Below are 13,083 nucleotides of genomic sequence, written 5' to 3' on the forward strand. Positions count from 1 at the left end.
GGTGGCTGGCTGTTAGGATGTGTGTGTGTGTGTGTGTGTGTGTGTGTGTGTGTGTGTGTGTGTGTGTGTGTGTGTGTGTGTGTGTGTGTGTGTGTGTGTATGTGTGTGTGTGTTCATTCATTCATGTGTGTTTCTGTGTGCATGTGTTCCTGTGTAAGTGCAGGTGTTTGAGCCTGTGTGTGCATGCGTGCTCATGCACATATGTATGTGCATGTGCATGTTCATGCATGCGTGTGTGTGTGTGTGTGTGTGTGTGTGTATGTATGTATGTGTGTGTGTGTGTGTGTGTGTATGATGTAGCACTAGGGTTAGTTCCTAAATGTTTGTGTGTACCGTGTGTGTGTGTGTGTGTGTATGATGTAGCACTAGGGTTAGTTCCTAAATGTTTGTGTGTACCGTGTGTGTGTGTGTGTACCGTGTGTGTGTACCGTGTGTGTGTGTGTATGTGTGTGTGTGTGTGTGTGTGTGTGTGTGTGTGTGTGTGTGTGTGTGTGTGTGTGTGTGTAATTTCGGACGGTAATAGCACCAGGCCAGGGCTAGTTCCTACAGTGTGTGTGTGTGTGTGTGTGTGTGTGTGTGTGTGTGTGTGTGTGTGTGTGTGTGTGTGTGTGTGTGTGTGTGTGTGTGTGTGTGTGTGTGTGTGTGTGTGTGTAATTTCGGACGGTAATAGCACCAGGCCAGGGCTAGTTCCTACAGTGTGTGTGTGTGTGTGTGTGTGTGTGTGTGTGGTGTGTGAGTGTGTGTGTGTGTATGTATGTGTGCTGTATATCAGATATACTCGTGGCTCAGTGGTTGTATATGATGTATGGGAGGTAAAAACTAACCCTACTATTAGCATCTGCACTTGTTGTTCTGTATATTTCCTGTGCACTTTGTTTCTGCCCGTGATGAAGCTATGATTATGTCCTCGACTGTAAGTCCCTTTGGTTAAAAAGCGTCTACCAAATGCAATGCAATGTAGTGTAATGTAATGTAATGTAATGTAATGATGCCTAGACTAGTTTCTCCTTCCCCCCCTCCCGACTGGCATGGTTGTGGCTGTCTATTCAGATGACCATGGCGCTGGGTGCCTATCGGTGACAGAGAGGAGGGAGGAGAGAGGAGAGAGGAGAGAGGAGAGAGGAGAGAGGAGGAGGCCATGCCACACAAGAGGTGCACTGTTCGCTCCTCACAGACGCCCCCTTTGTCCCCCCCCTGGGCACCGCAGCCCACGCCCACGCTCAGCCTCAAACGCTAGCTTCCTGTGCCGCAACGCAACGCTACGCAGCCACCCACCAACCGCCATGCGTGGGCTGCTGTGGCTGTGCGTGTGTGTTGTCGTGTGTGTGTGTGATTGTTTATGCGTGTTGTGTATTTGCATGTTGGTGTGTACATGAATGCTGGTGCGTATGCAAGTGTGTGTGCGTGCGCGTGTGTGTGTCTGTGTAAGTGTGTGTGGTTTTCACTTCATCAACTGTGTGCATGTGTGTAGTTGTACATGTGTGTAGTTATGCATGTGTGTATGCATGCATGTGTGTGCGTGTATCTGATAAAGCAAATCTCCCCTTACACACACACATGCACATGCACATGCACACGCGCGCACACACACACACACACACACACACACACACACACACACACACACACACACACACGCACACACGCACAAACGCGCACACACACCAGCCTACTTCTCAGATCCTCCTCTGTCCCTGATGCGTAGGCCTTGGAGAGGAGGAAATGAACTTTCAGAACAGAGGAAGTGGCCTTCTGTCACTTTCACACAGCCCGCCAAAGTCCAGACACTTTTGTGGAAGGTTTTTCTTGCCCTACACAGTAAACATGCAGGCAAATGCATCATGTGTTGACACTAGTGATGATTTTAAAGTCTTCATTTGTGGATTGATTTTTACCCAGTTAGCTAAATCCGGAATCCGGAATTACAACTCTCTGGGGATCAATTAAAAGCAATTTAATCCCTTAAGACACGGCATTATAAATTAGGTGTTACCAGAATGGCAATGATCAAGTCGTAATGTATTACTAAAGGCCCTGTGTACTGTCATAGTAGTGTAGTACTACAGTAGTTAACTTTCAATGTCTATTACAGCGGTCCTCAGGAGGTAAGCCGTGCATTGAGGGGCTACTGACTAAAAAAAAACGTAGATTTGTTTTCCTTGCCCTATACAGGCACACTGGAAGGAAATGGAAAGGTCGACAGAATGATTATTTTAAGTCCCATCTGGAATTAATGAACATTTTTTTTATATTTAGCCAAAGTCATTAATAGAGATGTACAGGATCCAAGATCAGGTTCCGGATCCGGCAGGATAATAGGGTTTTTTCAGACTATCCGGATCCGGTTCCAGGATCCAGGATCCGGTAGCCGAGGCTTTTAAGTCAAAATAGTTTGAGCCAACGGGTAAAAAGGGCCCACGTGTGTGAGTAGGCTATGTGTTTCAACCCTTTCGTAGGATCTGGTATCCGGTTCCGGATCCGGCAGGATCTTAAGCAGTGGATCCGGTATCCGGCAGGATCCTAAAAATCAGGATCCGGTGCATCTCTAGTCATTAATTGCAGAATTTCAGAATTGAATCTACAAACCACTGGGGGTCAATCAAATCTCATTTTGTAGCTTTAGAAAATTAACTTTGGATTGAAAAAGTTATGCACAGTGTGGGCGAGTGCAAGAGTCGGCAGCCAGTATGAAAATTATAAAATCACTTCAGGGAGAAGTTAAAATGTCATAAAAAATGTCATCATGGGAAGATCAACAAAAGTATCTAACTATCTAATCTATCTAACTATCTGACCTCCTGTCCTCTCCTTGTGTTTGTGACCTTGTCATGCGAGGCAAGAGGTCATTGAGATAGAAGTTTAATTCAATATCTCTGAAAAGCAAAATTCCAAGGTATTATTCTCATTTGCAATCAGGATGTTAAATGGGGAAAAAAGTCCGCCAAAAGTTGTTGTGCCGCCCTAGGCTGACAGCGGGGAAACTTAACTGTGTTAACCATGAAGGCGGGGCATCAGCAAAGCATGAGGTCACAAGCACAAGTTGAGGATAGGAGGTTAGATAATGAGATGGACCAACGATACTCCATCAAACCAAGATATCTCAAACCCTGCTCACCCAATGCAAAAACAATGTGCCAAAGTCAGGTCTCCTAAGGGGGCGTTGTCCCTCCTTCTTCTTCTCTGTCCATTGTGTTTGGTGGTAGCAACATGGACTGTGCACTATCGCCATCTAAGGGGCTGAGGGATCCCAGGTGCAGTGCTAAGGGAATTGCGGTGATCCAAGGATTCATTTCCATACATGTACTCTAGGGGCGTAATTTATTCTCAAACTCGTTGGTCTCCTAAAGGGGCGTTCACCTGATGTGAAATGGATCCCGGAAATGAATCAAGATGATGCATCTTGATCTACTTAAGAAAATCTTTGGATGGACCCTGTGTCTTCAAACATTAGTTCATATTGCCATCTTGGGCTTCTGAAACAATTAAGAAAAGATCATTTGAAGATTGGAAAGAAAAAAAAACCCAATAAGAGTTTCTGCACCAACTTCAAGCAGGGTGCAAAGCCACTTCTGAATTCACTTTGTCACCCTCACGGGACGATAACAGCATTATGGATGTTTGAAGGACAGGAGCCAACTAAATCCCAATTAGGGACAAATCTACTTTGACTTCATATCTATTCTATTGCCATTTCAAATTCTGCATTATTAATGCACAAAGTGCACGAGACAGAATGATAATCATTCATGATAACGATTGCTATATTGACCAATGGTTATACTGAAGATGAAAATGAATAATAAGTTGACCACGTCCAAACTAATGAGACGGGTGTGTGTGTGTGTGTGTATGTGTGTGTGTGTGTGTGTGTGTGTGTGTGTGTGTGTGTGTGTGTGTGTGTGTGTGTTTTAAAGTCTGAGACAGAAGGGATATCAAGGTCTGTTAGTGTGTGTGTGTGTGTGTGTGTGTGTGTGTGTGTGTGTGTGTGTGTGTGTGTGTGTGTGTGTGTGTGTGTGTGTGTGTGTGTGTGTGTGTGTGTGTGTGTGTGTGTGTGTGTGTGCACGCGTTAAAGTCTGAGACAGAAGGGACATCAAGGTCTGTTAGTGTGTATGTGTGTGTGTGTGTGTGTGTGTGTGTGGGCTCATGTGTAATGCAAGACTACAGTAATGTGTGTGTTGGCTCTCACCAGCGTGTGCTTGGCTACGGAGGGGACCCTGGCAGCCAGACAGATCCCCACAGGAGAGTACATGTCCTCCTCCAGGCGACACACCGAGTTCCCTCGACGCTTCTTCCTACTGAGGACACACACACACGGACATGCAAGCACACACACACACACACACACACACAGGCGCACACACATGGACACACGCACACACAAACGTAAAGACACACGCAAACCCAAAGACGCACAAACAGACGCACGCAGACACACACAAAAACACGAGAATTCATGTACAGTAGGCAGTGATCACACATACAGTGCAGTACAAGCATGCACGCACAGCGGCAAGTCTTTATGTGTCATAATACCAACCAAGGTTCATTTGCCAATTATCTATGCGAGTCAATGCGTGACTTATGGCCTATTTTACTATGCTTGCCATAAGACAAAAACATCTTAAAAGCATCTAAACTATAAATGGTGGGTAAGGTTGATGACTAACAGAGCATTACACACTGAGGTCAAATGTACAGCAGACAATATTTAACCAGCCATGGGGCATACCGTTTTCTTCTTTTAGACAATTTGTGTCTAATGTCTGTACATTACAGAGGCATGAGAAAGACATAATGTTACAGGGAAAAGGTAGAATGTTTGAGTAATCCACAACAGCTACGGAAAGTGAAGCCGGAGGTCCACTCGTGTATCGCCATCAACAGGGTAGACATGGGTTGAAATATTAAAGTCATAAACGGTACAGCCATCTCGGTATGCCACCCACAACAGCAGACTTCAACCAACTGTCAACTCAAAGAAAAAGAAAACGTGCACACACTGAAAAGGGTTATGATAAGGTGATATGAACACCGACACACACAAGCGCATGCACACGCGAAAGCACACACACACACACGCACACACGCGCGCACGCAAACACACTTCGACCCACTGGGATCCACTGGGGGTCTTCATTGGCTGACAGACCCAAGTGGGTCAAAACATTGTCTGGAGCTTTCAGTCTGCAGACTTCTATTTTTTTCTCATTGATACATTTCTGTCTTGCACTCAGTGGCCTCAGTAGGATGTGATATCTGCATGCATGCATGCATTCATTCACTGATACAAAAAAACTCCCCAACAACCCCAATGGCTGCCTAAAATATTCATCGGCTTCAGCTGGCTAACTTGAAACCTGCTGTGAACAGCTGACAAGAGATTATAAGGAAGCAAGCGAGGAGAAGGAGGAAGTGACGTCATAAGCATGAGGTACTCACTCAAAGAGCTCTCGGATGGAGCTGAGGATTCTGGGAGAGGTGGCAGACGCCGACCTGAGAGGGATAAAAGGGAAAAAATAGGCACGCATTAAATTATTCATTTTTTAATACCCGACTCATCACCCGGCCATCTTTAATGCACCACCTATAATCTGTTGGTCTCTCTTCCCTCAATGGCGGGTTCCCTCAGAACCTGTAGAACTCATTTCAACTGTGAACTGAAGAAAAAGAGGAGAAAAGATGCCTCTCCAACTGCGTATCGACTGAGTTCTGACAACGTATACAGTGTGCTATTATTAATGCATTTCTCTCTCCCTATCTCTCTCTCTCTCTGTCTGTCTCTCTGCCTCTCTCTCTCTCTCTCTCGCTCGCTCGCTCTCTCTCAAACTCTTAACAACTAGAAAAGGTCAAGTCAAGTTTAAAGTTTATTTGTAGAGCACATTTCCTACAGGAAGGCAGTTTAATGTCCTTGAATAAAAGAACTGTAAATTATTTAATTTATTTCACACTATTGCTTCAGATATTACAGCAAATGGCAGCACTGTACATTTGGGAAGTGAAAAATGAATCCCGCAAGGAAGCCAGAAAATAAAGCAAATAGGAAGATAAATATAAAGGCATGAAGACTGAGGAAATTGAAGGTGCCTCTTCAATTTCTTATCGACTGAGGTTCGCCAACGTATGTGGCGTATGATCACTGCTGACCAGTAAGGGGCCATAATAATCTTCATTAATGCCAAGCCATCCTGGAAGTGATGAATACTGCAGAAACAAAAGCTACTCAGAGCGCCGGCCGTGCGTAAACAAAAAAGAAAATCAATAGGCACTTTACTGTACGGCGAGGCGGTGGATGGTGGATACAATAATGTGTCTGCATATTCATCATGGCCAGCTCGGTTCTGCATTTAAAACCTACAGCATCGCTACAAGGACGGGATCATTCATCACATTATCCAATATCTCACTTGCCTGGCAGAGGGCTACAGCGGGTTCGGACTGACAGACATTTTTCAAATATATTATGGAAGGGTTTTAATATTTTCAGTTGGTCTTCATTGTTAAGACAAATATCAGTCTGAACAATGAAGAGACCAGAAGTACAGTAAGACCAGTAAGTAAGAAAATAAGTATTTAAAAAGACATACAGCTGGGAATTCAGCAGTTAAATGCCAGACATATGCTTTGGTTGCCTCAACCACAGCTGGTCAAATAATATTTGATGGCATTGACTCAGTAAGGTGCTACACATCTTGAATAGATACTATATAGATAAATAGTTAACAGTGACATGCGGATCGGTCCCTCATTTGTTATGTGTCGCTTACCTGAACACCCGCGTGTGGCATCTCTCGGTCACATCAATGCATGCGGATGTGTTTAGTTTCAACTGGGGCACACTTGAGGCAATACTGTGGGAAAGAATAGAATAGAATAGACTTTACCGTCATGCAACAATGAAATTGCTCAGCAGTAGTTTTTACTCAGTGATCCAATATGTTTTTTTCCCCCAATTCTGGATTGTCATTCTCTAACCTGGCTATTGCGACTGCAAATTTCTGCAAGCATTTGATCTGGCCTAAGCGCCTGGTCAACTTCTGAGGTAGATGCAAGGCATTTCTACCTTGTACCAAAGAAGGTGGATCTAACAAGAAGCGTCATTTTGTTTCTTTTCCGGTATCCACTTTATGTCGGGTGAACGCCGCTTTAGGAGACCTTTGGTTAGGAGACCTTCGGAGTCCTGAGGTTGAGAATCAATGAAGTCCTCTTAGCGCTGTAGATGGCGGTAGCGCATGTCTTGCGCAAACACCTCAAAAAGAGAAGAAGAAGTAGGGGACAACGCCCCCTTTGGAGACCCAACTTGAGCACACGCTTTTGCATTGAGTGGGCGTGTTTTGCGTTATCAAGTCAAGTCAAGTCAAGTCAAGTTTATTGTCAATTTCTTTACATGCACTGGTCATACAAAGAATTTGAAATTGTGTTTCTTGCGTTATCTTGGTTTGATTCAGTATTTTTGCTTGTACTATGTCTACCTCCATATGCTGAAGCAATAGACCACTTGTTCCACTCACCTGCAAACTGAACTGGTGCTTTAAAACACGCCAAAACACACATCAAACCCAGGCTCCTGGCTCTCCAGCTTTCCTACTCTTTTCCATTTAAGACAATATTACCCCTTTTCTGTGTCATCAGCGCTCTTATTCCCCCCTAAGGTCCAAGTCCCAGTAAAGCACATAATTCTATTTGACATCAATTAGTTCCAGTCACAGCTCTCTAACCGGCTAATGGGTGCTCCTAGGTGACAAACTCCCTCGGAAGATACACGTAACAATTACCCTTAGCTAGCCACACACCCCAGAGGGACCCCACACACACACACACACACACACACACACACACACACACACACACACACACACACACACACACACACACACACACACACACACACACACACACACACACACACACGCACACACACACACAAACACACACACACACACACACTACAATCCCACAGGAAACACACACGCACAAATATCCAAGGGGTCTTACCCACTCACTGTCTAACTTGGTCGCCCGTGTGCCCGTGTGCCCGCCCGCACGCCCGCCCGCCCGCACGCACGCCCGCCCGCACGCATGCACGCACGCACGCACTACCCCAAAGGCATTAAACAATGAACTCCACAGAGCTCTTGCGGCTGTTTCAGTGATCAACTGAAGTCTATTAGCTCTCCTCATTAACCATCCACTTCCTTTCCGTTTCATTTCCTTTCCATTTTCCTGTCGTTTTTCCCTTCCTTTTATTCTCTGATCTCTTTCACACTCCACCAAATCCCTTCCCACACATTCTCCACCCAGCCAAGTCCTTTTTTTAATTCCATCTCCAAAACACTACAATTTCTTTTAAGATGACTCAGTTCATCTTTCTGACTGCCTTTTTTATCTGTCTGTGAGGACTCAGACAATCTTTCTGATTGCCTTTTTATCTGCCCGTCTGACTGCCTTTTACAGTCTGCTAGTGCTAGCGGGTTCGATTCCTGCCCGGGTCATTTGCTGATCCTTCCCCCATCTCTGTCTCCCCCGACTCATTTCCTGTCTCTCCTCCACTGTACTGTCAGAAATAAAGGGAAAAAAGCCCTAAATACAGTATATTAAATATTCAAATAAAAAAGGCAGGGGTTTAGGGGGACCTTACTCGTCAATGTTGACCGTCAGAAATAAAGGCAAAAAAGCCCTGAATACATTAAATATTACAATAAAAAGGCAGGGGTTTAGGGGGACCTTACTCGTCAATGTTGACCGTCCGTTTGGCAGCCAGCTCCAGCTCCTTGTGAAGGTTGGCCTCCCTCGCCCTGGTGGGAAAAGCACAGCTCATTAAGACAGATGCTCAAGTCAAACAGGTAATCCTGCCTGGGATTGACGTTAATGACTTGTATGTCGATTAACCACGTAAGGCACAAGCGTTACAGAGGCCGACGGTATTTAAACAAAGGATTGTCTTAATGGGAGGGGGAATTAACCAGGGGATCTTTCTGTCAAGACAGCAGGAGAAATATTGACTTGGCTTCCTGTGTACGGAGAGGCTGGAGCTTCAAGTCTCCGTGGGTCCTTTTTGCTCTGCTCGGCAACTTTCACAGTCGGTCAGCGTGGCACAAATGGTGCCGAGAAATCAGATCTGAAAATTGGGGGTGGGTGAGTGGGTCCGGGCAATCACAGAACTTCCGTCTAGGGGTGTATATGATGTGTTTATTATATGTGCAAATGTTACATTGATTTCCTTGTAGATAGTAAACCTACAACCGATTCACACTGGGTGTACTGTATTTAACAGAGGCGCATATTTTTGTTCTATCCAAAATTTTTGTATGAAATACAGCATATACAATTAAAAAAAACTGTGCAAAGAATTAACTTTTTAAAACTAGCCAGTGTGCTACATAAATTGCAAGTGCTACATAAATTGGTTCATGTAGGCTAAGTGTGTTTGTCTTACATTATGAACAGATGATAAAAAATAGGGCACATAGTTCAACACAATGTTTTTGTCAGAAATCTGGCTTTATACAACACATTTTTCAGTGCTTACATTCAACCATGGAGTGAAAACTGCTGAGTCATTTTCTCTTCGTTGTTTGTCTGCATTCCTGAAATTACTGATGTCATCCACCACAGATATACTCCTGTTGTTCTCCATAGATATGCATACTGACTACTGACAGATGCTACATTGTCCGTAGAGGATTACTAGTGCAACACGTGGAAATAACCAGCATACTGGCATGGGCAGTCAGCTCAAATTGCAGCAATGAATTACCTGGACTTGTTTGCCCTCATCGTTTAACCCATTTTGTCCTCAGCCCTTTTTGGGAAAAGGTGCACTCTTCCTATTAAATCCTAAATATTTCAGCCTCCAAAGCACATACAAACATGCAATGTTCCCTCCTCTGGCATTATAATGTGTTCAAGCAGTTCTAACATACCCACATATTTAATAAAACAGCTCAAATCTCAAAATCCTGAATGCAGCGTATATGTGTCTCCAGGACACAATGGGTTAAGTTTTCGCCCATCATTAAGTTTGACACCCTACTATTATTGACTTTGTAAATCTGATTTTGATTCCGTCATTTAAGCCTTAACTTTAATCTTCTGACTACAATTTTCAAAACTCAAAATCTTGAAGAAATATGAAAAATAGATAGAATTGAGATAGAATTGATAGAACAAGGGACAACAGACCTGTTGCATGCAATCCCTCCAAAAAGAAAACCAGTTTCCGACTGACCGACAGTGTTATAACGGGTGTGTGCGACTGCGACTGTATGCATCTTTCCACTTAAACTCAACGTAATGTGTAAAACTAAAGCCATTAAATAAAACTGCAAACTTCTTTATGAGATTTTGATTTAAGTCTGTCATCAGCGTACTTGACCCTCCGCTCGTTGCGGTTGTTCATCTTCATGGCGGCCATCTGTTTGTTCTTGATCATGTCCTCCACCATCTCCTGGCCCAGCTCCCTGGCGTCCCTCAGGGCTATCTCCTTAGCCCCGCGCTGCTCCAGCAGGGAGTCATACTCCCGCTTCAACGACCGGTTACGCTCCCTGACCTGGGCCACGCTGGACCACAGCTCCCCCCGCTCGCTCTCCACTTGGGCCAGCCGGCTCTGCACCTCACGCGTGCTAGCCAGAGGGAAAAAAGAAGGAAAGAATGAAGGAAAGGATGACAGAAAATCATAGGTAAAAGACAAAAAGAAAAGAATTGGGCACAGGCTGGAGCAGAGAGGACAGGGGACACACTCAGATTTAATTGACTGTACATGTTTTTTTAAGGAAATAGTTCCACAGATCATGGTTCACATTTCATGTGCAACTGCTACTAACCATTTGGCTATTTAACCAGCCAATTGTCCAAGCCCCCCTCAATCTCCCTTTGCTTAGTCAAACTCAAAACAAATGTGACGCTGATGCTTCTATGCTGATTTAATGCAACAATACCATACGTATAAACTGCCATCCAGGTACTTTGCTCGTGAATATGCGTTATGCCCCTTTTTGGGGGAAAACAAATCGAATGTCTCATTAACTCACATGCTACCTCGAATAGCCTAAATGAATTCTATCCATGCTTCAGCCACGGCTGTTTGTCTATATTATTTGAACAGCCGACAAAACAACACATCTTTGGTATGTTGAGCGTGAACAACGCTAGTCTACAGGTCCCTGTCTTTCATTTATTCTTTCCCCAACACCACCAATTGACTTGCATTGGCTTTTCCCCCTAGCCAGGCTGTGCCCTCCTAGTGACACAACAGCTTCAGCGTTGCTACCAGTCAGGTCAAAAGTCAATGCAAGTACTTTCTGAGATCCCGCAAATGCCACTCCTCCCACTTTGTTTGGACGCAAACAATCATTAGCAAACCAAGGGAGGCCATTTGGGAAATACTGTTTGGGAAATGTTAATTGTTATGCTCTTGGTCAGACCAGGTGTCGGAGAGATTTGAAAGTCGATGATAATCAGGCTATTTCCCCCCCAATGTTTTCCACCAAAAAGGGGCGTAACGCACATGGCACACGTTCCTCCGTTTATAAATATACACGACAGAAGATTCAGCAGGGTAAATGTTTCATGCAAAGACAGGCAAAAAAGGAAGAAGATAACTGTGGCACAGAATTTCCTCTACTGAAGGAAATCTAAACATGTGCATTCAACCCTGAAGCACTTTACTATTCCCCCAAACACTGACAACGTAGCACAAGCAGGCAACACCAGTCATTACTTGCTAGCATGGAGGAGGATCATTCGAAAGCTCCTTGGAGGAATACGCACATTTCTTTGCCAAAGGGCACTCTGGGAAAGTGAAAGCTTGGGGGTGGGACAACACTCCCATCTCTGATAATGTGCCAGACGTTCCCGTTTCTGGAAGTCAAGGGATACCACCAGAGATTCTATAAGTATAAGTATAGAGATATGCCAACATAATAGGTTTCTATGGGCACCTAATGTGACCAGGTTCCGGTCTGCCTAAAGGGGCGTGTCATAATGCTCCTAGCATTGAATAGAACAGTCCTCAGGTCTGCTTAGGTCTGCCTAAAGGGGGATTTCCCCCCCAAATAATAGAACCCAGAAACAATGGGCCAATTAAACCTCTCTCTCTCTACTCTCTCTGATACCACTGTGGCCTGCCTACTGTACCTGGCATGCTGCTCTTCAAGTAGGGCGTCTTTGATTTTTATCTTCTGTTGTAGCTGCAGCACCTGGTACGCCAGCTGGAAAAAGGAAAACAAAATAAAAAAAATCATACAAACAAGTAAATGTACGTAAATTAAATGACCAAATCAAACTCATTAAGCACGCTCTTATTTCATCACTTGTTTTTTTTTCATCAAAAGGTTCAAACACGATGCCATGTGTGCTTTTAGATATGTGATGCCTAAATAGACAGGATCAAAACTACTGTAGCTAACTGCAAACACACTGCATAGAGTGGAGCCAGTGAGAGGCTAGGCTAACACAAACAGATTCTGAATGCTGATACAGCCAGCAAGTTCTTTCACATTTTTTCCCCTCCTCAACAAGTGACAGTATTTGAAAATGACCTCGGGCCCTGGGTGTAGTTAGTAGAACCACCCACTCAATCTAAAAGCAGTTAGGCTTTAGACGGCTGCTCCCATGCCGTCCTCTTGTCAACACACACACACGCACACGCACACGCACACGCACACGCACACACACACACACACACACACACACACACACACACACACACACACACACACACACACACACACACACGAGAAATGAACAGTCAACTTTTTACAGGGTTTTAAGTCTTGCATCCCATTAAAAGTGCTCTATACTGTGGGTATACAGTGTTCGGTGTACTTTACTCCGGATGCACAAATATGAGCACAAATATGCATATTTCATGCACACATATGAGCACAATCACAATACACAATCTTTTCAGCTTTTATATCATACAACTTAATTGCATGCCACATACACCCCTGCTTTGCAGCCAACTGTTATCATTTCCAGAATACTTCACCATGCTCATAATTATACAATCAACTATAATGTACAAGTGTAATTTTGAAAATACAGTGTATAGCCATATCTGATGGTTGGTGTTATAATGTTCTC

The 13,083-nt window shown here is 44.3% G+C and overlaps 1 protein-coding gene across 1 annotated transcript in view; it reads right to left on the reverse strand.

The window, feature by feature from the left end:
* Positions 1 to 13,083, reverse strand: part of LOC134454646 (protein Atg16l2-like) — a 64,482-nt gene that overhangs the window by 49,583 nt on the left and 1,816 nt on the right. The window contains exons 4-9 of the mRNA XM_063205773.1: positions 12,133 to 12,206; positions 10,368 to 10,619; positions 8,727 to 8,792; positions 6,765 to 6,848; positions 5,440 to 5,493; positions 4,187 to 4,295 (exon numbers count right to left, since the gene is read on the reverse strand). Of these exons, the coding sequence (XP_063061843.1) occupies positions 4,187 to 4,295; positions 5,440 to 5,493; positions 6,765 to 6,848; positions 8,727 to 8,792; positions 10,368 to 10,619; positions 12,133 to 12,206 (639 nt within the window). The remainder of the gene's footprint in view (positions 1 to 4,186; positions 4,296 to 5,439; positions 5,494 to 6,764; positions 6,849 to 8,726; positions 8,793 to 10,367; positions 10,620 to 12,132; positions 12,207 to 13,083) is intronic.

This window comes from Engraulis encrasicolus, chromosome 8, assembly GCF_034702125.1.
Source record: "Engraulis encrasicolus isolate BLACKSEA-1 chromosome 8, IST_EnEncr_1.0, whole genome shotgun sequence".
NCBI lineage: Eukaryota > Metazoa > Chordata > Actinopteri > Clupeiformes > Engraulidae > Engraulis > Engraulis encrasicolus.